A 27656-nucleotide genomic window follows, 5' to 3' on the forward strand; every position below is an offset into this window, starting at 1 on the left:
CACCAGTCTTTTGTGAGCAATTTGCAGATGTACAGCAGCAGAATGAGAGTTCAAGAGCTCATCTGACAGAAAACCAATGTGTCAGGGGCTAGTGACAGTAGCAGGGCAGGAGAATTGATTACAGGGAGGACATTTGTCTTTAGAAGTTCCTCTGCCTGCTGCCCTGGAGACCTCCCCATGCCTCCATCAATCTAGACCTCCAGTCAGTTGACATGAAAGCTTCCTAGGAGATCAATTTAGGGGTCTTTATGATGCTGAAAGAGGACAAGTGGCTTCCTTAAAATAAACTACATAGAGTTTATAGAAGTAAGCTGGGCCTAAAAATTACAGAATCACTTCTGTTCAACAGCTTTGTCTGAAATTCAGGCTTTGTTTTAAAAGAGGAAAGAGTTGAAAGAAATGAATGCAATAAAAATAGGCATAGGGATTTTTGTAAAAATGTAACATCAAACATTTATCTCCTAACTCTTAGCATTGGAAGATATCTGCCAGAATTATGCAAGCAACACAGAGCAGACTGGCACTGGAGGTTTTCACTGTCCAAGCTGCATAAACAAGAGAAAGTTCAAAGCAACATGGCAAGAATGTTGAAGGTATCAATGGGTTTCTTTTTTTTCCCCTTTAGATATAGTAACTAGGACAGCATTTGTCTCAGCTCAGCTCAGCTCAGGTAAATGTGGGATATGATCACTGCATAAAAATTCATAGCTAAGGTGAATACTGCAAATAGGAAAATATCCATTCCTTCTCAAGACACAGGAATCAGAGGCCTGAAACGGAACTATCAAGCTTCAGATTTAAAACCAAAAGAAGTAGTTTTTTTCACACAATGCATATTTAAATTGCAAGTCTTGTTACTATCAAACTTTATGGCCATCAAAATTACAAGTTGATTAAAAAATAGCTGGACAGATTCTTGAAGAAATAGAGTATTAAATATTATCAGTCATATGCAGACTCAAGTTCAGAAAGTCTCTGAACCAGAGATCAGTGCAATCTGACAGGGAAATACTGGAGAGAGATAATTTCTTTAAGTGGCCTGTATCATGCACTCTTCCCTGAGGGTATATGAATGGTCCTGCTCACAGATGGGCCACTACCCCAGCCTGTGTCAGGACAGTTGTTCTGGAGCACAGAAAATGAATGATTGATGTAAATGATGTTGACAAAAAGGTTTACAATTGGGAAGAAGACAGGAGGAGCAGAGAATTGTGCTAAAACTAGTGTTGTGTCTTCAGTGGTCTCTTTTTGTTCAGAATAGATTTTACAAGGAGATGTGCTCCTTTTCAAGTAACTGAAACAGCATATGAGGCAAAGCAGGTCAGGCTTTGCAGAGCTTAGGTGAGAGGCTAAGTGTGAGGGTAGAGCCTCAGGCATTGTCAGGGGAGCTGTGTGTGAAGAAAAGTGTTCCTGCAAGTTTTGGCAGAGAAGCCCAGATTTGTCACAGGATCTGACCAAGAGGCCAGCGGAAAGCTGAGAACAGCAGAGAAGCACCAGCACTGTGACTCTCTTAAAAACCAAGAAAAAGCACTGTTGGCTAAAGTGTTCCAAATAGAATATAAGTAAAAAATCTTAAACTATGGAGTGCTATTTTCCTTTACTATGTGACTGATGTTCCAGAAAGGAAGCAGCACTCTGGGTGCCTTCTTTTCATGTGAATCAAAGAAGTATCTGACTCACTTAACAGTTTCTTCTACTAATGGAAGTGTGCTGCGGTTCTGAGGTACTGCCATAGCCAGCCAGAAGTGGTGACAGTGCAATTACCTTTCCCAGTTGTGCCGAAAGTGATCCAGTTCTTCCCAGCAAGTAACTGAGTTGCAGCCTTTGATACAGGGATCAGTCAGTCTAGAGACAAAAGAGGGAGGGGTATGATATCAAAATAGTACCAAAGATTTCAAAGGAAGAAACTTTGTAGAGGGATTCTAAACATCTCTGTTATTCCATCAGCCTGCCTCTATTTCTGCTATGGAAATGTCTTCAGATGCACTCTGTACACCAGAAGGTTGTAATATTGCTCTGGAAGGAGATTTTCATGAAAAACTAAAAGATGGGTGAATTTATGAAGGTAATGTAGGACTGAGAAAATATAAATAATCAAGACAGTGAAGAAGATAGACTATTTTCAGGGATGGATCTCATTTCAATTCTCAATGGCCCTTCAGACTCAGTTGACTAGGTGTTTTTTAGTGACAGAAGGAAGATATATAGCTATGTAAGATGAAAAAGAAGAAAAGATAATTTTTTCCCCTTTGTGGGTTTCCCCTTATACTGGTCAGGCCATAGAGTCTTATAAACACTTTTTGTTAGCAGTGTGCAATTTACTGCTTACTAGAATTGCTTACAATGCTTTGGCCTCAGATGTTTGATTCAAGATCTAATAAAGAGCTGGTGATTTGTCAGGCTGTCATTCTATGGAAAAATCAAATTGTTTTGCCTGTTGGCCATCATCTTAGCATTGGAACCATGGTGTTTTCACCCAGCCCCTAATTCTGTTTTCAGTGAGATCCCTGCCTGGAATGTAAATCATCATCCTCTGTACCTCTACAACATGTTTATTAGCAAGGGCTTTTATCTTTCAGAGGGGAAGACAGTATTTATTGTAAAAGTACTGGCTCAATGTCACAAAAAAAAATTCCCTGCACTGGAAATTGTTACCACCTCATTGATAGACTAAGTTACTTCAGCAACCATTCCTCAAGTGACAGATACAGGGCTTTCATTTCTCTGTGTCTCCAAGAGATCCCTATAGTCTAGGCTTCTATTTTTTCCCTTTCTCCACTTGGGTTTGTGGATCACCCATGCTTTTGCAATATTTTTTACTTCCATCCAGTGGCTCTTCCATTTGGGAATTTGTAATGGCAATATACACAATTAACAAACAGTAGCCTTTTTCTAACACAGGCACCACTGAATCTTGGCAGTGTAAAGAAATTATCCTGTAACTGGTAAAACAAATGGAGTTTGCTATCCCATGGCTGTGTCCTGCTACCCAAACTTTCCCACCAAAATTCCCCCTTTTTGTTTGTTATCACTCACATCATAAGGAAGGGACAGCACCATAACTTGGACTAAATCCCATTTAGCCTTGGACTGATCCCATGTAACCCACCCCACAGTTTAAGCTGGGCAGGGAGCAGCCAGGATTAATTAGTGAGTCCCTACTGCATCCTTCCCCCTTTCAGACATTGTGCACCTGGCTGAGTTTCAGTGAACTTGTGATAATTCCTCTCTCTTGAACCTGATTGCAATTGACTGACAAGTTCAAAAGCTATTGAAGGTGTGCTGGAAAGCTAGAAAGCAGATTAGCATAGCAAGAACAAATAATAAGAGAAAAGGGATCTTAAAATATTCACAAATCTGCAGTTACTGATGCTGAATAACAATGTTGGTATAAGAGCATATCATATTAAAATAGCTGAGAATTAATCTAGCTAGAAATTAGACAAAGGCTCTTAGTTATCCTTGATGATCTTGAACAGCTTGCTGTAGGAGTAGTGAGAGCAAATCCTTTACTCTGCTTTTCAGTGTATTTATGAATGGGCTTATACAGTGCCTCTTCCTGCAGAAAAAAAAAATAAAAAAATTTAAGTGTCGGGAAACATGATGACTTTTCTAGTGCTATGTTCCTACCTGCCATCTGTGACCCTTCAGGAAAAAAATAAAGCATCCCAGACCTTTCAAATCCCTCAAAAATATAGCTAGATGTCAGTCTCTTTCCCACATACTTTTTTTTTCTCCAGTGATGGCATCTCTTCCCTGGTTGGGGGAATCCTTTTAACATTAGTTGAGGTCTTTGCAGTGTGACCTTTACTGCCTAGATAGGCAGTAAATTTGGATCTCAGAAAAAAAAAAAAGGCTTTTGCTTTAATCCAAAAATGTTACCTAGTGGGTGGTTCTAAATCATCTTTCTCATGTTTTCAGACAGATTTGCTGTTAAACTAACTGAACAGAAGTAGGCAAGGAACCTCTTGGCATAGTTGTTCAGTCATCCAAAAATGAGGACAGCAGCACAGGTGCTCAGACTGGCTTTTAGGTCAGCCAGCTGATTATAGGATTTTCTCTTCACAGAGGTAAATCTTTTTGCAACACCAGGACAGCCTCACTAACTGTGCTGTAAGATCTGACAAGCCCACAGGGATGTTTTACAGCCCCAGCTTTGGTCATACATGTTGTCAAGTTCTTTGGCATGCTTGGAAAGGTGGACTTAAGCAAAACTCTATGGATGGGTTGGGTTCTGGATTTAGAGCTGAGTTAATTCTGTGGGAATAGAGCAGATCTTGAAGGCAGCTGCACCCTTCTCTTTTATTTCTTCCATTTCAGCTGTGCAGTAAGTTTTCCATGTTTCTGGAATTACCTTGTGTGGACCTTCAGGTAGGCTTCCAAGGATGAGATGTAAAGAGGGACGGAATGGAGACATACAAGTCCTTGGTTTGTCCTACCCTTTCTCTCTTCCTTGCCTGCCTTACTCTCCCTGTTCTCGGATCGCAGCTGGGATCTGTGGCCGGCAGGGTTGATGAAGCTTTCCCGTTGCCCCATGGCAGCCAAGCGTCCGGGCAAGGCTCAGCTGTGTCGCAGGCACCCGGGGCAGCTGCTCCCCACAGACCTGCTCTGGCCACTGAGGGCCACCCGTGCCTCCCTACCTGCCCACGAGCGCAGGTGAGCCCTGCCCAGCACCCACGGCTGATTAATTCACCCTGCTTGCACACATACAGCTGGAGAGGGTCCTGTGGGCTCAGCCAGGATCCCAGGGATCCCGTCCGTGCAGGTGGAGCAGCAAAGCCTCTGGCCACAGCACACACATAACGCTCGGTGCCCCCCTCCCCCTCCATGGAAGCGGCCCCGCAGGCAGGGGTTTCTAACAGGGGTTGGAAGGAGGGTCTCTGGAGACATTGCGGGGTTCCACTCAACGACAGCCTGCAAGGCACTCGGGCCCCAGGGGCTGTGTGCGTGTTGTTCACCGCTCCCAGGCGCGCTGGTGAAGGGAGCGTCGCAGAGCAGCTGCGGCTGTTAGAGCTCTCCTGCCAGCTCCACTCCTCCCGATGCCATTCCTACCTCCAGGATTTTTCCCTGACTCGCAGCATCACCATCCAAAAGTCTCCCTGGAGGAAGGTATCTGCTTGCTGGTTCGTCTTTTTATCCTTTGCCTCATCCGCGGGAGAAGGGAGGAAAAAAGCCATAAGCAATCAACTCGTCTGCTTTCCCCCCATTTTATATTTCCACCCTCCTGCTCCCTTCCGTCAAGGGGGGCAAAGTCCCCGTCTGGAAGGAGATTTTCAAGGTTCATGTATGGATGGCGGCGAATTGGAAGAGGTGAGCTGCTGAGAGAAGATGTGAGAGCTGGAAGGGCCGTGCCGTGGGAGTGGTCCTTGCTTTGTGTGCAAGTGAGGCAGTGAGTGTGCAGCCTCCCACTCTGAGTGCATCTTTTTTTGGATGCTGTATAGTTCCCTGTGTGAAATGCTTTTTTGGCTAAAAGAAGAAGAGATGTCACATCAGGAGCTCACCCAGCGACTGACTACGGTTATCACCCATGTGGGTAAGGCATCTTTATTTTTCTTCTTACTACATTTGTGTGGATTTGGGAGCCCTGTTCCCCCAGGAGGTGCTGCTGCCTTTGTGTGACGGTATCACACCTGTGTGCGAAACAGGAGCCATCAGCAGACTTCGAATCCCCGGCTTTGGGCAATTACACAGCCTTTTATTGTTGGTTTGTTTTTCAAGCATGTTTTCTCTGAAAAGCAAGAACAGTAAGAGCAGCGTGTCCTACCTGTGAAGTGATCTGTGTAAAATACCCGAGCACAATTCTTGCAGGGAGGTGGTGGAGAAAAGTGGGTGTGGGAGGATGCTGGAGCAACGGCAGCGCTAATGTACTGTGCATTTGCTTGTGATGCTGGAATAGCAGCCCATTCTCAGAGAATCTTTTCATGGCCTTTACTGTTTCAGGATTTCTGGATGGTGCTAGGACAGGATCTCAAAAGCTTTTCTCGATGTCAGGCTTGGTTTTACTGTTTCTAATATTCAAATGCCAGTGAATACAGGTGAGGCCCTATACTTTGCACTGACATCCTTATGCATCTGGTCTGGATGCCCACCTGCTGGCATTGGGGACTGACTGCATGACCAGGGACTGAGGAACCTGAAACTAGCAAGACAGTAAGAGATGCTGGTGATTAAAATATCAGCTGAGAAATGCCTTTGTGACCCTTTTTGTTACCTACAGTTGAGTTAAAGCAGATTGCAGCTGTGTTGCATCACATAAAGAGAACAGAACATTTTTTGTTGAATTGCATAGAAACAAATTTTGTAGCTGTCAGTGTTTGCAATGGATTGTGTGCTGTGAATGCTGAAGATGTTGTACAGGTTCCTGAGATGCCTTTGTCACTGGCTTTGTTCAATTTATATATGAAACAGCGTGTGACCAAAATTTGGCTTTTAGAGAATATATAAATAAGGTTTTAGACCAACATTATTCTTTGGTTTCATATTAGCCATGGCAGCTTAACTAAGTTTAATAGAGCACATGCAATCAGTATCTTGCCTAAAGAAATAGCACAAAAACAGATTCAAAATCAATAAAATATTTAGGACCAGGCCCCATCTCTCCAAAATCTTTTCCAGGATAACCTCAGCAGGAGCTTGTGAGAGAGAACATGATTTCCAGGAGAGCTTGCAGCAGCAGGTTCTTTGACCCAGTAATGCCAACATGAATTGCTTTGCAATTGTGCAAATTCAGATTGACATGAAGTTATGTGAATTCACATTTTTTAAATGAAGATTTGGAATTCAATATGAGGCATATTCCTTTTTTTTTTTTTTTTTTTTTTAATTAAGTATTTCAGGAGACCCAAAAAGATTCGTATGTCTTCAAGTTTCCATGTTAAACTCAGTGCAGGTACCATCATCCTTGTTAAAGGCTCTCCTTGAAATCAGAAGGTATTTGTTAGAGGTAACATAGCATTATGTTACCTACTGTGTAATATACTATTGTTTAATAGGAAGTCATTCTGGACACTGAAATGTTAATGAGCCTTTTCCCTGTTCTCTGCTAAATTCAAGAGAGGTTTCTGGGTCATGGGGCTGATGCTAGAGAGTCTTACTGGTTTCCTGGAGGTCAACCAGCAGGCCAGTCCTCGGGAGAGGAGCAAAGATCATGGATGGTAGTGTTTTCTCCATTCCACACTGAGACAAGAGCTTAGCTGATCAGCTTCCATCAGGGAAGGATAACTCCACCATTTCCCCAGCCATTCAAAACCTACAAATCAGACCCTACTTGTGGAGTCTGCCTGTCTTTTTGTGGACAGAGTTCATTTTTTATTGAATCACATGCAAAACTATAAGAAAGGAACATTAAAATATTTGTTGGCTGAAGGGAAAATGTTTCTTCCAAACCCATAATGATGATGCACCGTATTTATGTATCACAAGTTGTAACATGGGTGCCTTAGCTGAATCAGCAGTAGTTCATTGGAAATATAATTCCTGGGAAGCTGAAGGGGTCTCTCGTATGTTCACTGGGAATCTTTACAGCTCAAACAACTGAAAGGGCTCTCAGCCTTAGCAAACTGAGGGGATCCCTGGCCATCTATAGTGTTTGGTATTTTTACAACTCTCACTCTCATATTGCCTCTTGGACTGGTGGGATTCAAACTCTCTAAAATGTAGCCAGCTCTTGGTTGGGAGCACAGCTCCCAGCTCACCCAAGAGCAGGAGGGAAGAAATTTATTCACAAAATTTGTGAAATGCCAAACAAGAACTTTATGGGAATGTTAAAAAGAAAGACCTTTAAATTTTTAATAAAACCTTTATAGGATCATTTTGGTCTGTGTGAAGTAATGACACACTATTTTATTTTTAATGTGTCAATAAGAGTGTCACATAATTAATTGCCTGGGGCTCAGCTTATCTGTCCTGGGCAAAAGTTTTGATCCCTCATTAACTGACTCATGTTGTGTTACACAGTTCATGTTCTAGCAAAAAAAGCTTCTTATCCTGCTACAGACTTCATATATGCAGTACCTACGTCACCTGGGTCAAAATCAAAGCTTTGAAGGTATTTTCCTCCTCCACAGTAGCTCTCTTAACTTGGTACTTTTCTAGTACCAATCTGCATGATAGCACATCTTGAGAAAGTACAGAGGACCAAATTAGATCTCTTAAGTAGCCCTGTGCTCCCTCAGCCTCCCTGGGATTAGTCCTGACTGTCCTGGTGTGGATGAGGTAATGGGGCCACCACAGGTGCCTAGGAAAGGAGTAGTTTGTGAATGCTAGCAAGCTTTCTGCTTACTATCTGTGATTTAGCAGCAACACTACCCAATCTTGTTACCAAAACTGCGTCAAGAGTCTTTTTTTAATTTACCCTACTTTCATTGAACTTGTTTGTTGGGAGGTGTTGGGGAAACACTCATCAATTTTGGAAAAAGTGTGTCCTTTGGGTAGGTGGGAGCTCTTCTGTGGTGGGGAGGGAAGAGCTTTGCAGGGTGGTGCTGACTGCAGGATTGTTTGCCTGTGGGAACATGTACAGCTCTTCCAGCCTGCAAATCCCACAGGAATAGGCTTTTGTGCTCTCACTACCCACCCACACTTGGCAGTTGGCCCCCAGAAGTTGATGCCAGCTTTGCTATGTGTGAGCAATGTTCTGGGCACAGCTGCACACACAGGCACCTCCACCCAGTGCCCCGTTTTCTGCAGATATTTTTCTTAAAATGATTTTATGATAGGATGGAGCTGCCACATCCAATGTGAACCATTTCAGAAGGTCAGCAGCTTGGCTTCTCTCTTGCCACTAAAGAATTACACAGCACATGGGAGATGGGGTTTTGTTGGAGGCTCCCTATAATCCTCAATGAAGTTGTAAGAGTTCCTCCCCTTCGCGTGTTAACTGGACCCAGATGAGCTGACTGTCAGTGTCCCTGGTAGGAGAGGCACTGATGTGAATTTGCAGAAAGCACTACATTGCACAAATGTTATATACAAGAAATAACTCTATACATTAGTGTCAGTTTTCATCTGATTATACAAACTCATATTTCCGCAGTCTCTCATTTTATGAAAAAAAACAAACAAAAAGGAATTCAAACAGCTTCATGGAAATCAAAAGCAAAGTCAATGACTGAATTTAGTTTAGGATTCACATCTCTGGACTTAAAATTCCTATCTGTTAACCGTGGTATGTAAATTCCTATCACTCCTGGCTTAACCACCAGAGTTGAGGAGCGGTGTAAGATACCTGTGTGTATGAAGAGAAGCTGTGTTACAATTTGGGACAGGAAGCAAAGGATGATACTGCATCCACCTGACTGTGTGAGAGGAATTTAGGTCAGCAGAATGGAATAACCCAAGTTGGCACTTGTCCAAGGCCAGTGGCTAAGCATCACAAGTCACAGAATCTGCTTTATGCTACAAAGCCACAAATAATCTAATATGTCACAGCTGGACAGACAATTGAAAAGTTTCTGATATGCTTCTGTGCACATCAAGGACACAAAAAAGTGATTTTTTTGGAAGTTAACTTTTGAGGTACAATATCAAATAGACCCTTTACTACTCCTATGCAAAGGCTTAAATCAAATCAAATCAAATTCCTCTGCAACATAAAATTCTTGCCTTTGTTTTAGAGCATTCATGCATTTCAGGAACTCTTTTTGAACCACGGATTCTGTGTCTCTGTTCTACTAAGGGATTTCTGGTGCACAGCAAGTGGAAAGTGGTCTCTCCATTGACCACAGCACACCAGATTTCCCTACCCAAAATAATATACAGGCATGGGAGGGGCATCAATCACTGCATTCCCAATAATATATGACAATAGAAAAGTGGAGAAATGGGTTTGCTAAATTTACTTGGGATCTCAAGCTTATGAGAAATGGTAGGGTGAAGTTTCTCCATTAACCTACTTCTGTAAAAATATTGAGCTTTGATCTGTGTCTTTATCTTTGTACCCCAGTAAAGCTTTTGAACTGTTGACCAGTTTTTACCAAACGTGGTGAAGTGATAAAGGTCGAAAATATTGAATTCATGCCAAATATAAAAATAGAATCTGATGAGAAAGATTAAAATAGTGAAGACAAGGAAAATAAACTCATTCTATTAGACCTCAGAGATTCCATGTGGGAGGGTGGAATGTGGGAAAGTAGAGATAACAACAATTTAACTTTTTTAGTTTCACAGCTTAAAAAAGCTACTTGTTTACTTTTTTGTTCATAGATTATGGTTAGTAATTTTACCCCATTCAATATGGCCTATTCTGTGCAGCTGTTTCACTGGAAACTGTTTAATAGAACTGTTTATAAGTGTTTTGCTAATGCTGCAAAGTTTGTATCTGAAGATTGACATGAAGTCACATGAAAAAGTGGAAAGTATGCTCTCAGAGAAATCCATTACAAATGTGCAGATATACCTGGTGCACTTTCCAAGATGTAGAATATTGCAAGTACCACAGACTTATTTAAAGCTCACATTCTAATCTGGTTTGCAGAGACCTTATCAGAAAGAAAGATTGTAAGAAACTGCAATGAGCTGGGATCCAGAACACTAGATTGTCTAAAGGCAAAATATTTATGTGATAGGTTGGCCTCATGTTCAGAAAGACAGAGGTGACTAAAGAGCTTACCAGAAGCAGTAGCATGCGTTAAGGCTGGTTCAGTTTCAGGAGAGAGTAGCTCAGAGATGTCCCTCTTCTACATTCCATCTTTTATTTTAGGTGAATACTTTTTTGTATGGGATGTGATCCTGGCATCCTTGACAGGATTTAAAAAAAACCTTGCAATATCTGGGTGTGATACTATTGCTAATTTCTTTCAGAGTGGTGTGCCCTAAGGAGAGCCATGCAGAGCCCCAAGGCTGCTTACAGCCCTGTTTTCACATTTATTGATACCCTCCCCAAAACTGGCTGTTACACTCTGAGCTTTCATTCTCATGCCAGGAAGAGACCAGGATGTTGGGGAGAAAAGGGAATAGGAGTAGCTATCCACCATCTGCTTACTGCAAGGTTTTCACACTTTCTACTCACGCATGTTGTGATGGCAACTGTTGGAAACAGGGAACTAGGCTGGATGGACCTGAGGTGTGATCCAATTTGTCAATCTCTCAGTCACTCTCTCTTTCAAAAACCTCTGCATTGTTGCTGTTAAATCTAATGCTACAGCAGTCCTTTATTTTCTAATCTACCTTAGTAATGACTTGTAGGTGTTTGCCTGTTGGCATGGAGGAGTGTTTAACACACAAAGCAATTAGTAAAGGAAAGTCAGGTGGCAGGATCCAAGTTTAGCTGTTAGTAGTCATGATTCCTATGGTCCCTTTCACAGCTGTGCTTGCCAGGCACCAGGTTCTTAGAAGCTCTACTGGCTTCTGCAGTTCATTTTTTAGCACCTGGAAAATAATTGGGACTCAAATGAGTTATTCCAGGATACAAGATTCAGCTTAAAGGAAGTCTGTCTGTTTGCTGTTTGGGTCAGCTCTTCTCATGATTTTCCTGATGCTTCCTATGTTTCAGGCCTGTTAGCCCTCTATTGGCAGTTTTAGTGGAGCAGAAAGCAGAAATCTCTGACTTCCACAGCAGGCTCTTGCTAACACTATATAGTAGTCTTTTGTTGGGTCCTGGGGTTTTGGGTTTTGGTTATTTTTTGGCACAGTTTTATTTTTGGGGGGTAGGGAGAGGGTTGGCTATCAAATAACAAATTTTTAATAAAGAATGAGGTAGCTTAATGAGGTCAAAAGCAAGGGGAAAATGGCACCATCATTCAATGAGCTAGTCAGACTGTGGCACTTCCAGGTCTGCTCTTAAACACTCCAGGGCAAGCCCTGGGTTACCTGGAAGGAGGAAGTGGGAGGAATCTCCAGGGCAAAGCAAGTGCGGGACCTCCTCCTGTGTGAGGTCTCTAAGTCAGGCATAATGAGAAATGTTGGTGCTGGCAGAAGTCATTGCTTGCTAACAGGGCAGGCAGTAGTGACCATTCTGCATTGCTAAAGCGCAAGCTTAAAAAGCAAATAGGACCAAAAGGAGGCAGAGAGGAGCCCGTCTGTTCCCATCTCTGTGGCAGAGGGGAGTCCTGATGGCCTCACTGGAAATTAAACTAAGCTAACATCTATCACATTGTCTGGCAACTCGTTAAATACAAGGACTTTTTTCCATCCCTTGCCTCATCTTTTATTTAATTCCTTTTTCTCGCCTTCCATATGGTGTCTAAATGCAAGAGTCCCCCTGAGAGGACTTCTCCCTGAGGGAAACAGGAGGGAGGGTACTTGCAGCACCAGGTCATCTCATTGAGTAGAAAATAAGCTAATCAATTCCATTACTGTCACTCTTTCCCCTGTTCTGTACGTTTGAGGCCTCTCTTAGTCCCAAGGCTGGATTTAGTATTTGATCTAGGATGAACTTTTCTGAATGGAGCCCAGGTGACTGCTAAAATAATCCTGACAGCACAGTGTGTGGTACATGATACTAGTCCTGTGTGTATATTTTCTCCTGTTCTTCAGAACTGGGCTTGTGTTCAAGTGTTTGGGAGAAGAGAAACCAACCATACATGTTTTATGTTAACATGTTTTGCTGTTAAAAGGCCAGGCTAAAGGCCAGGCTGGCCAGGCTTCTTGTACCTCCCTTTAGAGTTCAGCACAGTAACATCTGGATTGCGCCAGGTGGTCAGTGGGTCAATGACTGGCAGCAATCTGAATTCTCTGCAAAGCTGCCTGATCCTGCTCACATGAGAAAATGTTGGAGAATGATGTGAAAGAGATAACATGGCACATGGATCATTGCTAATCAGTGACTCACACTAACCAGTGCAGCAGATGCTGCCAGAACTGAAACCAAGGAACAGAAGGGAGATAGGGTGAAGAAACAGCCAACTCTTACATGCATAGATGGAAAAACATCAGTTGTAAATACCTTAAGTGATCTGTAAGTCATGGCATGGAAGGAGGTACTGCTTAGGGAGCAGGAACACTGTAAAAAGCTCATGAGTTTAGTGGAGCAAAGGGCAGCAGGCCCACTTTGGCGTGGGGACAGATGTGTAGAGGACAATTGGGTTGAGATCACAGTATCTTCAAGATCCACTGTCATGTAAGCACAACACAGATAAGATCTGTGAGTCAAAAAGCATAACTGCCTCTGAGGAATGATTGAGCTCATGTACTGGAGGAGGGCCATGTCCAGCATGTGAATTCAGGCTGGTAAAATTTGAAGCAACAGCATTCATTCAAGGGTGAAGTACACTACATTTATGTGCACTTACTTCTTGTCTTTTGCAGTACAGCATTGCAGAAGGCTGGTGCCTTTTCAGCAGAGGCCTGCAAATAATTTATTATAAATGAATTATTCTGAATATAATTCTGCATTCATCCTGTTTTCTATTATTTCCTGCGCTGTATTATGTCTGTCCTGAACTGAGACAGACAATCGTAAATATCCATGGACCCAAAGATTTAGGTTACAAAGCTGCTGTGTCCTGTCTCCATCTTTTCTAGCCATTTCAGGGACCTGACAGTACAGTACAATATCCCCCAAAAAATGGCCAGAGGAAGGACAGACTACCAGGATCAATAATCCATGCTGTCATGAAATCATTGTCTATTTTGTTTGCCAGCACAACATGCATACACCCACACCCACACTCCTGCTCAAGAGCAGCTTTCCACCTGCTGTGCATCGTGCTTGGCATGTTGTTGAAAATGTGTTGTTCCAAAATCACTGCTGTCATGTCCTTTGAGTCCTTTTTGGGCACTCAGGAGCTAAACAAGCACAGCCAAAGCACTGAGTGTCCATGCCTTCATGGAGACTGTTACTCACTTCAGTACCATTACTCTGCCTGTCTCAAAGGTGGATTGTGCCCATGATTTGGCTCCTGTATAAGGTACTACCATCTTGTAGTAGCTCTCCTGCTCTGAGCACACAGAGGCTTGCTCAGCCCTTCAAGGCAGTCAGTCCAGCCCTCTCTTCTATCTGCAGAGCTTCCCTGATTCCAGAGGTACACGAATGCAACACAGATGAAGTTCTCTGGGGACTCAGTTGCAATAAGTGCAAGACTATTACAGCAAATGCAAAGGTGATTTTATGGAAGTTCAAACAGATGCACAAAGGTCCTTTTTGGAATGTTAGTCCAATGTTATATTTATTTTAAAATTCACTGACCTGGATTACTCAAGCATGGGAGTAAAGGTTAAATTTTTGCAGAAGTCAAAATCCTATGAAACATTGCAAAGAGGTGATGGGAAATCGTCTGTCATCAATAATACAACAAAGTGGCTCTGATTCAGAAAGGTGCAAAGAGCTCTTTATTTTTGTATGAATATGGGGAACTGCTGGTACTCAGCACTCCATGGGACCAGATATTTTTGTCTGAGTGCACTCAATGTAGCTGACCCAGCTGTAGCCCCTGCTGCAAATAGTTGTAAGAGGCAGCACAGAGTTAGCACTTACTGTCAGCATTGTCCTGGGTTCATATGAGGATCCGAGTTAGTTTGTCACAGCTCAAGGAAAGCCATGCTGAGAGGATCTGGATTCAGATTCCCTACATCCGTGAGTGCAACCTGTAATCTCTGTGCTTCCAGTTACCTCCATATGTGTCTCAAAGATCTTGGATGGAAACCAGCAGCTCTTATCCTGAGACTTGTTTATGCATGCACACGTATCACCTAATGCATGAGCACCTCAATAGTACTACAGAGGGGCTGTCATAGTATCAATCCATATATTAACAACATAAATTACAGAATTCATATGAGGAAGGCTGAATCTGCCACTTCCACTCTGCAGACTGTTGCCCAGGGCAACAAGATATGAGGGGCTGCAAACCATTTAGCTCTTGCTTCCTCTGCATGACCGTGAGCTATGTGATTTCCAGTTTCCCTTGGGCAATGAATTGTCTACAGCTGGCCCCAGATACAGGAACGGTTATCTGCAGTTCCAAGACATAAATACAAGACAAACAATGCTGATGTACAGCATTGTGGGCTGCCTGGCAACAGCTGTTGATAGAATCTGACTCTCCTCTTACATGCCTTGAGCTTCAGAGATTTTGTACTCACATTTTACATTGGAAAACCACTTCAGGTTCAATGTGAAGAGGTGAAGAAAATCTAAACCCAGAGACGGTGCTTTTCAGTATTTCAGGAGAGTGACTTTTGCCTTTAAATTCCAAAACCTATAAGAATTTTATTTATACATAGGTAGGCAATTAGCCCACAGTTATTGGCATCTCCAATTGTTATTTGTGCAATATCTCAAGTTTAATTATAACTTTCCAAGGATGTGCACAGGCTGACAGACAGGTATTGAGGAAAGAACCACAGCAAACACATGCAGCTCTAGGAGCAATGATAAATTAAAATTTGGTTATTTGGATGTGAGAAGTTTGAATATGCTGCCTGTTAATCATATATGTTACAACTTTAACACTTCAAATGCATTTTTGTCTGGTATGAATTTCATATTCTCACCAAATTGCTGTGGCCAGTATTACTATCAGGAGAGTTTGCTTCTTGTTATCAATCAATAATCCTTCACCAAACAAAGCATGACTATAAATATGTCCCCCCTTTGAGTCTGAAGTTCACTGTTAACCATTACATGTGGTTCAGAGGTCTCTGAAGCCAAGGCTTAATTTTTGAAGGGATCAATATTGGTGTTTGCGGCATAAAAGCCAAAACTGATGACATACATAGGAGCCATGCTATTGATCTTGCAATATCAAGAGAAAAGGTTATTTCAAACTGAAATAGCTGTGGCCTTAGCATGACCCTGAACTGTAAGCAGGTGCATAACTGATCAGAGAGCTCTGGCAATTACATGCCAGTTGTTGGTGCCTGAAGGTTCCTAGGAAAACCTGATTAATTCTTGTAATGGTGATCAGCTTATTCTGTGAAAACAGACCTCCTGTTTGTTTTAAATGAGAGATTCTAAACTATTCTCACCACTTCATCTGTCTCAGATATTTGTACTGTTATCTGTGTCTAGTATCTCTTCCCCTTCCACATTGATAAAACCAGGAAAGGCTTCACAGATGGCTTTGAAGTCACAGTTCAGTTTGAGGTAAACTTCTTACTAATTTTTGTTGATAGCTCATAAAAATCCATCTTCCTGGTTTTGTTTTCAGCTAGGGGAGAATGCAGTTTCAGCAATGTGCAATTGTCATTTTGGATCATGTTGAATTACACCCTGGCTGTACACAGAGCCTTGTGCATCATGTTATCTTGAATGGGAGCAGGAGAGCTGGCAGCAAGTGCCCTGTGAGGAGCAGAAGTGGTTGGACTGAGAAAAGAGGAGCTTGTCAGTGATAGTTTGCGCCCATTCTACCCCAATATCTGCAGCAGCAGCTCTGTACAGGCCACACACTGCCTGCTTCACTGTCCCCTTCAGAGCTGAGATGTCACTGCTGTGAGAGGTGTTCCCAGTCCAGCAATGAGAAGCAGAAATGAAACACAAGCACTTATCCCCTGAATCCTCTTTCCAGCAGGATAGCAGAGCAGGGCTGCTGCCTGGGGACGGGGTGTGTGCATGGGTTGGTCCCAGGAAGAAGCTGTGCCAGAGCAGCATCTTCTGCCGCAGGGGAAAGGCAGCAGAGGGCACAGCAGCGCCGTTTGAGACTGCAGTTCCCACTGCCCCAGACCCTCAAGGATAGGGCCAGACCCTTCCCGGATCAACTGAAAGGCAGGATGTTACAGAGTTGGGCAGAGGAGCCTCTTTCCTTCAAGCCCCTTTTCCAAGAGATGTGATGGCTCTGCAGGGTTTGGTACCCAGGAGCTGCTCTCCGTTGCTGGAGAGATTCAGGAGCTGCCAGCGCTGCCTGTTCGCGGAGGAGCCTCCGGAGGGCGCGGGGTGGAGACCCGCTCCCGGCCCCAGAGAGAGACCCGCTCCCGGCCCGAGAGAGACCCGCTCCCGGCCCCATAGAGACCCGCTCCCGGCCCGAGAGAGACCCGCTCCCGGCCCGAGAGAGAGACCCGCTCCCGGCCCCAGAGAGACCCGCTCCCGGCCCGAGAGTGACCCGCTCCCGGCCCGAGAGAGACCCGCTCCCGGCCCCAGAGAGACCCGCTCCCGGCCCGAGAGAGACCCGCTCCCGGCCCGAGAGTGACCCGCTCCCGGCCCGAGAGTGACCCGCTCCCGGCCCGAGAGAGAGACCCGCTCCCGGCCCGAGAGAGACCCGCTCCCGGCCCCAATAGAGACCCGCTCCCGGCCCCATAGAGACCCGCTCCCGGCCCGAGAGAGAGACCCGCTCCCGGCCCGAGAGAGAGACCCGCTCCCGGCCCCATAGAGACCCGCTCCCGGCCCGAGAGAGACCCGCTCCCGGCCCCAATAGAGACCCGCTCCCGGCCCCATAGAGACCCGCTCCCGGCCCGAGAGTGACCCGCTCCCGGCCCGAGAGAGAGACCCGCTCCCGGCCCCAGAGAGACCCGCTCCCGGCCCAAGCCCCCAGAGCTGGCTCATCTCCCCGCTCCTGTGGCAACAGTATCTGCATGCAAAGCACTAATTCAGAGAGAATCGAGGTCACCAGAGATAAACAGCGAGTTGGGAGCTGAACCTTTGAAAATGGGGTACCTAGATTCTCTATTTTAGCTTTCCATCCAAACTGGGTTATACTATAGGAGAACATCACTTGACTACGTGTGTATTCTTGATATTTTTAGGAACAATAGTTGAAGTTTCACATAAAATCCATTTTCCTATTTAGGAGTAAACACATCTGTTTATTTTAATCTGTAGAAAATATAGGAAAGCCTAATCTTATAACAACTTCTCCTTCAGCAAATGTGAGAATCTGTTGTAGTTTTGATAACATGATTAAACACTACAGAAGTTCTTAAAAGTCTTAAACATCTGCCAGCAAATATGAAACCTAGGAATATACCTTACAGAAAAATAAGACTGGCATTAGTATGCCCATTCTCACGCCCCTGAGAGCTGTCCTACAATACTTGAGCAAAGATGGAGACATTCAAATGATATATCAGGTCTAAATCAATCTAACAAGTTTAAACTGCAGGTCAGGAACAGCAGAGAAACCATCTGAAAACAGCATCGCCCACAGCATAAGGGGAAGGCACTGGGGACCCTCCTAAATGCAGTAGTTGAAGCACTGGGTAGAGGATGTGTTGATGGAAGCCTCAAGTGAGAATGCTCTGGCAGTTTGGACTGACCAGAGTACTCAGGACCCTGACTCCATGCTGCTGCCAAATGCAAAGTACTCTCTCAACAGAGCTCACATGCTCTAAAATACCTGGCATGTCCACTGCCAGTGCTGATATTTAGAATCAGTCACTGAGGCTGATTATAAAACTCCTTGTTAGCATCTTGTTTTTATTTTAACAAATCAGTTAATTCTTAGCGGTTTCAGTTCAGCAGTCTTCACTATGAGGCCTGCTGACCCTGAATGTGTGTGCAGTAGTAATTAGACTGATGCAGACAATGCTGCAAGATCTTAATGAGCAAAACTCTATTTTAAATTCAATGTTAGAAAGATGGGGATATCTACAAATGGTATAAAATAACATTGAGAAATACATTTTAATGAAATGGTATAAAATAGCATTGGCTGTATGTGCCATGCTTAAGTCTACAATCAAGAAAGGGATATTTCTTAGTGTGTTAGTAGATATTTCTTTATTTTCTAGCTTTACTGCAGTGATTGCAATTGATCTTAGACAAACTGTATCTTGGGATTCAATTCCCAGCTGAAGAATTTTTCCTTATGCTTCATTATTTGTATTGGGATTTTAAAGTTCACTAGTGTGTTTTTACAATGCTTCTGGTACAATTAAAAATATTGGATTTTTTTTTGTTTTACAATTGATTGCTATTCTTGAAACAAGTATATTTAAAGAGACAGGAAAATATTGTGTAGAATTATGTGCATTTATGCTACTAAGGAGCAGCAAAGAAGCGGTTAAAGAGAAGGTGAAATTATTGTTAAGCCAATTCAAAGGGCTCACAAGCCAGTGGGAGATGTGTGGATATATACTTTTAGCACATTCCTCTCAATTTTTAGGCTCTTGTGGGGCAAACTTTAGATGAAATTATTCCTCCCCCCACAAGCTTTCTTCAAATAGTTCTCAGATGCATTCTCAAATATACCTAAGCAAAAATATTTTTCTTAAACTGTATTCTTTTATTGACAATTAGAAAGGAAATAGTCTGTTTCATGGGAGAATGAAACACCACAATTTCTCTGTGGTGCCAGAGTTCTCAGCTGAGACTCACTGGAGAAGCACAAAGCTTTATTTAGTGCTACATGCCATGAAGTGAACTTGTGCTGGGACTAAGGTCCATAAACGGATGTGGGATTTAGATACATTTTATTGAGTTAATCTTTGCTGGTCAGCAGAAAGCATTTGTGATGAGGTTTCCTGACAGACTAAAGAGCAATTTCTTATCTCATCAAAACACTGCACCACTCAGCTTTAGGCAATTTAAGTCAATGGTGCTGTTGAAGTCAAAGCACTGCCCTTATTTCATGTGGGCTGGAGGTCTAACCATGTGCAGACAATGCTCAGCACCTCCCAGCACGTGAATGCTGCATGTGGGATGCTTGGAGTTGACAGGGGAGGTCACAACATTAGTGTGATGTTGCAGAAAAATCCTTGTGCTGCTTCCTGTAGGAAAAGTTCACTCAGGTGCAGCTCTATCCTCTTTCTGCACCTGAAGCTGATTTACAGATGTCTTTTTTTTTTTTTTTTTACTGTGTGGGCATACTTGCCTGTTAATGTAGATCCATTAATAATTTTAGTCTTGGTATGAAAGGAAATGAGGCTTTCATGCTCATGCTTCTTCTATCCCAGCTGGCCCTTTTCCATATAATTTTAGCAGCTCTTGCCTGGTTTTGACAAAGGACTGAAACTTTGTTTCCTGTAAATTTATCCTATTTACATATTCAAGATTGGGTATGATAACAAAACCCAATAACAGTGCTGGCTGAGGAGGCGAGGGAGAGGACTGAGGGTGTGGTTGTGTGTGGCAACATCTTACCCTGCCGTGCTGGTGTGTGATGCAGTGCTGCAGGTGGAGAGAGGTGAAGGAAGGGCACATATGGTGCACACCAGTGCATTTGCTAGTAGATTATCCATACCTGTATTTTCCTGCTTCACATCAGGCTTTGGTGTGACTTGGGAAATCACCCTAGAGATTGTGTCTTTCTTAAATGTGTTACAGCTGGTGGCTTAGAGACAAAGCTGGGGTGGGTAAACTGGGCTGGGAATGGTGCAGGGGTTCAGGCTGTGAGTGGGCATGAGGAAGGAACAGCTCTGCAGTACAATGCACTGAACAGGACAAATTCCTGTTACCTGGGTGGGTGTGTGCAAGCATCCAGCTGCCCTGTGTGTTTGCACTTGTGGATGCACACAGAGGAAAGTGTTCCAGCTTCTCATTTGCTGGTGCTCAGCACAGAGAAATGCCTGTGTGGACAGGTCCTTCAGGACAGACCTCTGGTTTCTGACAGCAGTCCTCTCCTGGGGAAAATAAAAAGGACGTGTACTTCACAATTGCCAGAGCAGAGGGAATAACTCCTCTTTGACTGATTTTATCCTCAGTTCCCTAGATGAACACAAGCCCTGCCTGGGGGATGTTAAAGGAGTGTGTTTGACGTGTATCTGCCAGCTGAGAGCCCAGTCAGGCGAAGCAGCATCCAGAAAAGTCTCTACAAGAGCTTCTTTTTCCTTGTGGGCTGCCCAGAGTGACTGAGTGAACCTCAGTGCACACACAGGCAAACAGGGAAAAATCAATAGTCCCTAAGGCCGAGTTTCCTACCCCTTGTGGTAACTGATGTTGAGTGCTTGAGAGATGGCAAGAAAACATTGGAAAGGCCTTTACTGTACTTTGTAATGTGAGAAGCTCTTTCTTCTTGTTCAGCTAGCATTTGGCTTGTGTCCAAAAGCCTGGAGTATCAACAGCCCTTGTGATGCTCACAGATGATATTTTTATCCCTGTGTCTTTCTAGTTCTCCTTTATGTGTTTCAAAACAAAAAAAAAAAAAGCTGTTTCAGGGAATGTGTACAGCTGCTCCTCAGGGAAAGAAGCTGTCTTGGTGGTCTTGGCTGCATGGATCCAGGAGCTGTTCTGCACTGGGAATGCTCCAGAGGTTCATTGCAGGGGGAAAAAGGTGAAGGGGGAAAGAAAGAGGAATAGTGCAGTGAATGCAGTGGTCTGGATGACAGCAAGGATCAGGGTTACCATGCCCCGGAGGTGACTCAGTGTGTCAATGGCAGAGTACAGAGAGGAAAAAACATGTTCCCTTCTAAATGTTCAGTCTGTGCTTTCCAGCTGTCACGGTGCTGCTGGAGGGTCATGACACAAAGACTGCCCATGCACTGGTTATAGGGTTTAGGAGCTGGAGAATGGGGATCTGACAAGCCTGGTTTTATAGATCACAGCCTTCTCTGCATTATCCAGTGTCTCTCTCTTGTATTTCTTTTGTATTTACTTGTCTCTCAGTTTATTCCCATGACTCTAAGCCAAGAGCCATTTATGTTCTGGGTAGATTACTCAGAAAGGCTCTTGGTCTCATGTAGATCTGTAACTATTTTCATCGTCAAGACTGGAATAACTTTGCATCCAAGCTTGAACCCTGGATCCAGCTACTCTGTACCCCTGTGCCAGCTACACTTTAGTAATTCTGGGATCTGTTTCTTTATCTTGCCAAGCAGAGACCTAGCAGGACAGAAATGCCTTCTGTTCTTGGTGATCTGCTCTTAGTTGCAGAGATCAAGAGAGCCAGGTAAAATAAACCCTGCAGGTGCAGCAACAATTTGTGCCCACTGCTTGGCCTGTGAAGATTCTGCTTCTCTCCTGATCTTCTGAGAATCTTGTCTAATCCAGCAGTGATGTCATTGGCTTGGGGGTTTCTTTTCATCTGCAGTTTTGTTTATTAGTTTTGGATTTTCTTTCCTTTTTTTTTTTTTTTTAAATGATGGTAATGGTCCTTGAATACCCTTGATGTCTTCACAGCTTTGAGATGACAACGAAAGTTCCTTGGCTAAGGTTGTCCCTTGATCTTCACTGCTCGCTCCTGCTTTTGGCAGTTTGCGTGGGAGTTCATGTGCGTCAACAGTGGCAGAATTGTTTCTCTCTGCTGAAGGTGACCAAAAATGTTTTGCTTGTCCGTTAAGAAATCACTTTAAGCAGATCAGTGTAATGAGATTCTGAAGCCATATGGCACTGGAATTAGTGCCTTCTAGTGCAGGAACTGCATGTTGCAATTGCAACAATGCTGTATGCTATGAGGAATTTCAAGAACAGAGGTGTTTTTTCCTCTGCTTATTCCTTTAACTCCTTGGGGTTTAAAACAATTCCTGGGATATAGCCCTTCATTAAAAAGGGAGGGAGAGGAAGTCCTGGTCTGCTTTTTTTTAGTTGGAAGAAAATAAATGAAAGTTAATAAAAAATACTAGTTTCTATTTTCTATATGAACACAGGAATGGATGTTACCATTGCACCAAGAGTGCTCTGAAAATAAACGTTTGTGTCAAACTACTGATATGCCTCATGGCTGATCAGATTCAAGATCTGGGAGATGGGGAGGCAGAAGGAAGCTTATTGAGGTATATGCAAAATGAAAATGTATTTCGGCATAGCTATCAAAGATTAGTTCAAACATCAGATAAAACATCATGAAATAGGAAAATTTGAAGCTGGGGTTTCAGGAAAGAAATATAGATTATTTTCTTAGCTTCTGTGTGTATTAGTCTTTATAATGGCATTGGATTTAGACAACTTATTTCTTAGATTTGTGGAATACTACATACATAGGTTGGGGGGAGCTGCTGGTCTTCACTAATAAATAAGATCCTTTTTGCTGTTGGGTTTTTATGTTTTGTCATCTCTAAAATGTTGGTGGATAAGAGAGATAATTTTTTCAGTTTTTTCTACACTAAACTTTCCTGACAGTTCTTACAAGGCTCCAATAGAAAAGCAACTCCAGTTTCCCTTCAATTGCTCTAAAGACTGTGTGGGGTAAGCTGCAAACAGGGAGTGTTTTACAGTGTTTTCTAGCTGCCTCATTTACACGTGCAGCAGAAGTAGGCTTCTCTTCCTCCTTCCTCTGACATATAAATGCTGTTCCCTAACTCAAATCTTGATTATTCACAAGAAATTATGTCTCAGGCTCATCATCATTGAGATCCAATGTGCTTGTTGCATGTTTTGTGCTTAACAGTGATACCAACCATTACAGCACAGCTTTTTGGGGCAGAAACATCTTATTTCAGGAGAAGAGATATGGGGCTTAAATGGATTTAACTGAGCTGACTTTAAATTTGTTGCCATCCTCTGGTCACAAAGTCGTGGCAGCAAGCACTTTCCAGCAAGCATCAATTCCAAGGCAAACTGTTTCTAATGAAATTAGGAACTAGTGCAGTTCTGCAGGCTATTTTGGGCAATGGCATCTTAGGGTATCTGGGTTGTAGAGTGGGTTTTTTTTTCTTTATTTATTTTTGTTGTATGGGGGTTTTTTTAATTTTCAATTTATGATGACACTTTCTTACATTTATTTACTTGCTTATTCATGGACAGACCAATGCAGATTATGTTGCTAGGCAATGCTGCCAATTCATGACCATAAAATATCCTCCTTCTTCCTTAGATTTTCCAGTCATTTTGCTATGGGTGTTTAGAGCAGCAGGAAAGTAATGCCTTTCCATTCTGTGTTATTATGGAGAAGACCCAGGGAAGCATGCATACAATTTTCTGTACCTGCTCCCTGCACTACAACCTTCTTCTTTCAAATAGACTGGTACCTTTCAGCTAATGAAGGAAATTTGTGAATTCTACATTATCAACATGGAGTTTGTGTTTGGTAATATGTTACATAGAAGAATTCCTGCAAGGCAGGCTTTACTGCAGCTCCTGTGCAGACACAGCCAAAGCAATACAGAAGAGGTCATTTGTGTGACAAGAAACAGGGCAGGTCTCAGTGCTTCCATGTCAGGTTTTCCATATGTGCCAGGAGAAGCTAGCCCAGTTTGTGAATGGGACTGCAGTGAAACTTACAGTAGAGCAAACAGATCCTTCTGTCCATCCATCACAGCACTCAGTCCCTGAAGTGACCCTTATGTGCCCTGTTGCTAAATGTGTAGCAGCTGCAGCCAGCTTATTTTTGTGTCTGGAGCTGGGTGATGGCAGTGGTACCCCAGGCAGCAGAAGTTTGTATTTAGCATTGTAATGCATCAGGCTTTCCTAGGGAAAGACTGGGAAATTATTTTAGATCATTTCCCTGTTGTGTATTCTGTGGCTACCGGTGCTTCCAAAGCTCACATCTAGGGCAGATTTTTTCTTGCATCCACTTCCAGCACCAAGTCTCCCCCTTGGAAGGCAGCATGTCACACTGGTGGGGACCAGTGTACACGAGGAAGGATGGCAGACAGAAATGTATTTCCACAAATGCTGGATTCTGCCTCATTGTTTATCTCTGTGTGCAGGATTGAAGTGCTATTCTTCTGTGTATGTCAGACATGAATGTATTGTCAGAAATGTTTATTTGCCAAGGTATATCATGTTTGTCCCTGTAAGGAAGGACACCTTGAGCACTTGTAATGAAAGAAAAGAGGGAGGGAATATTTAAAGATAAAACAGCAGGGTTGTGTTTCTAGTTTTCTTATCTCATCATGACAGTTTTCTACAAAGTATTTCTGCCTTCTGTGCCACTGCTCTCCCTATCTGTAAAATATTCCTCTCCCCTAGGGATTGCTCTATGGAAGCTCTAATAAATATTTTACAAATGCTAATGAATCAGGTTATTCAACAGCTCAGTACATCAATGTTCTCACTTTGCAGGCAGGGTTTTGGCAAAGGCAAAGAGCAGGAGATTGAGCAACTTCATACCACATAGCAAATTTGGAGGTGAGGGTAAAAATCTTTTACCTTTAAGAGTAGAAATGTCCCTTATAGCTTCATTTCATCAAAAGAAGAGGTTCTGAGACTCAGTTCTCAAGTCTGGTAGCTGTTTGATTACAAGGCCAGTTTGTGTGTGCTGGCTTAGAAGCTTAAACATCTCTCCCTGTGTGCATGAGGCAGCAGAGCTGGCTGGGGAGAAGCTGCAAGTTCATTGAATGGGAAAGAAGTAGGGGCTGGTGAGTTGACTTCTGTATATTTCAGCTTACAGGCATTCAATGCAGTCCAGCCAGTTATTCAGCATTTTTGTAGTGGCACCATAGGAGGCTTTTTTCTCCTGGACATCTTTGTCCCCTCTAGGTCATTCTCTGATTTGGATTAATTAGCCTTCTGCTTTCCCACTCCACATCTAGGGATCTGCTGTGATCTGAGCAGGTCACAAGCTGAACAGCACTGGATGTTCTGACACTGTGTAAAGTGCCAACAGGTGTTAGTGACTGAGGCAGAGGAAGGCAAAGGTTCTCAATCTGTGTGTAATATCCTTGCAGGAAACTCATTCTGTGCTCAGGTCACTGCAGTTGGGCTCTGGGTGGCAGCTCAGCCCTGATTCATTGGGTTCTCATTGTATTCTTTGCACTGTCACCAGTGTTGGCCTTGTGCCTGTTATGCATCTCCTGTGCAGTCCCCTACTGATCCTAGGGAAAGCTCCTTTTTAATTCACTGTATCAGGATTGAGTGCTCTCTCCACTCAATTCCTCAATAACTAGTTTCTTCATAAGGCTCTCTAACCAGTGATATGTGTTATGGTAATTATTAAAAGGGAAAAAAAGTCAGCTTAAATATCCAGCCCCTTCCAAAGGGGATTTCTAAATGGATGTTTCAAATATCTGAGTTTGATGTCTAACTAATGGGTCCAATTTCTTTGTTTAAAAAATTAGTTGGGGGGTTGCACAGCTAGCAGAGCATGTCTGCCAACAATATTTCCCTTGTCCTCCATTTGCTACTCTGTTCATTTCGATTATCAGATCTTATGAGCAGGGACTGTGCACAGCAGCAGAGGGCTTTTCTGTACAGTTGCAGCCTCCCAGTGCCACTGCCAGACGTGTGAGTAATTGGTTGAGCAGCTCTGCAGAGCAGTCTCCTTGCACCGTCCAAGCTGAAATGCTGAAGTAAAAAAATTCATTCTCAGAGATGAAGAATCAAAATCGTAAGCCTGAAAGGAACCAAAAATCATGAAGAAAAACCTTTGTGAACATATCTGGCATTCTCATTAAGAGTCGTTCTGTGATCTTGCAATGTGCTTCTGGGATCTTCTTTCTTCATTGTTGCTTATAAGACAGCTTTAAATTAATGATAAGGAAGCCATTCAGGGCATGGGCTGTGCTGAGGTTCACAGCTTTCATTCTGAATGAGAGATTAAAGTAAACTGATATTGAAGGCAAGGAGGGAGAAACAAACACAGTCAGTAAGCCTATAAAAGTCTTAGCCAATTGCAATGGTGAACATCCTGCTGGCGAGGATGACCTTGAATGAACTAAATGGGATAAAGTCACCAGGCTGGACTGACAGCTGAAGAATCAAGCTGGATTCTAGCAAACAGAGAGCAGATTCCTGACAAGAGTCTCCTGAGCTGTGGCAATGGCTTCTCGGTGTCGGAAATGTGGACAACAGGTACCCAGGAATCTGCCTTTCACTGCTGTCCGGATAACAGAAGGAGAAATGAAATCTTACCATGATTTTATAGGAGAATGCATTAGACTGGAGCACATGGCAAAGAAAGGTATGTGTAGCATCTTTAAACAAAATAGCATCTTCTTGCAGTGGTAATTGCATTGCATCCCCAGGCAATTTGCAAAAAGAGATTATATTCTTAATGCTTTCTCTGAGGAGTCAGTGATAATGAAAGGCAACTGGCTGAATTTGGGTATTACCTCAGGTGTGTCTGCAGCATTTGACTTGGCTGTATATTTCTGGGATATTTGCAATGATTTGACCTAAAGGAGGTTAAAATCAATGTTAGACTTATTTTGAATAAATATTTATTTCATTTGGGTGTTAGACACTGAGTTTTCTGTATATGTCAGGAGTAGGTATCTGTTGTGCACAGAAAATACTTTTTAAAAATAAATGTAAAGAGCTGGAGCAGTGTGTGTCATGACCCAGCTGACCCTGTCACCCTGTGCTCCTGAATTATTACGTAGAAGGTCAATATCTTCCTCTCTGTCAAGAATTTTTTTTTAATTTGGAAAGCAGTACAATGGAGCTTTTTGTGCTCTGTGTGAGTCAGCCCAGGTACAGGGCAGTATTCCACTCTCAGAGGGTTGCTAGTACAAGGTACTGGTACCTAGCAATTTCTGTTAACTGCATGCTAACTCTGAAGTGGAGTGATGCAGTGATCTAGGCTGTTGACTGTCTATTGACATATCAAGATTGCTGAATCATAGAACACTTTTTCTCTGTGTCATTGAGAAGATTTTTCAAAGAGCTCCCCTTCATTTGCCCTCTGTACTTGAATAAATATGTAGTAAACCTCAAACCCAGAAATTTACAACATGTTCACTAGTGCATGATGAAGATTCCCACAAGCATGCAATATGATTGTATTTGAAAGTTAAATTGTTTATTACTATTTAATTAGCTCTTCAGCAAAGAGTGTTGCATTCTATCTGCTAAATCGAGAATATTCTGTAGAAAAAGAGGTAGACCAGAAGCAGGATATCGGCTGCAGCCACTGCTCACAAACTGGTCTTTGCAGATGCTTTCTTTAATAGGGCTCTAATGTACAATGTCAGGGTTTGAAAACTGCAAAGCCAGCCCATTGTACCTCTGCTTCTGTGGGTGATCCATCCATGCT

The 27656-nt window shown here is 43.0% G+C and overlaps 1 protein-coding gene across 8 annotated transcripts in view; it reads left to right on the forward strand.

Moving 5' to 3' along the window:
• The first annotated feature begins 4924 nt into the window (after positions 1–4924).
• MCF2L2 (MCF.2 cell line derived transforming sequence-like 2) overlaps positions 4925–27656 on the forward strand; it is a 157726-nt gene continuing 134994 nt past the window's right edge. For 4 of the 8 annotated variants that reach the window (XM_021543689.4, XM_085587247.1, XM_085587252.1 and 1 more), the window contains exon 1: positions 24994–26582. In XM_021543689.4, the coding sequence (XP_021399364.2) occupies positions 26441–26582 (142 nt within the window). In that variant the 5' untranslated portion in view covers positions 24994–26440. Of the gene's footprint in view, positions 5534–24992; positions 26583–27656 lie in introns of those variants that run through there. The other 4 variants (XM_021543715.4, XM_085587250.1, XM_085587251.1 and 1 more) reach the window with 2 other exon arrangements.

The sequence above is a fragment of the Lonchura striata genome, chromosome 9, assembly GCF_050655825.1.
Source record: "Lonchura striata isolate lonStrDom1 chromosome 9, ASM5065582v1, whole genome shotgun sequence".
NCBI lineage: Eukaryota > Metazoa > Chordata > Aves > Passeriformes > Estrildidae > Lonchura > Lonchura striata.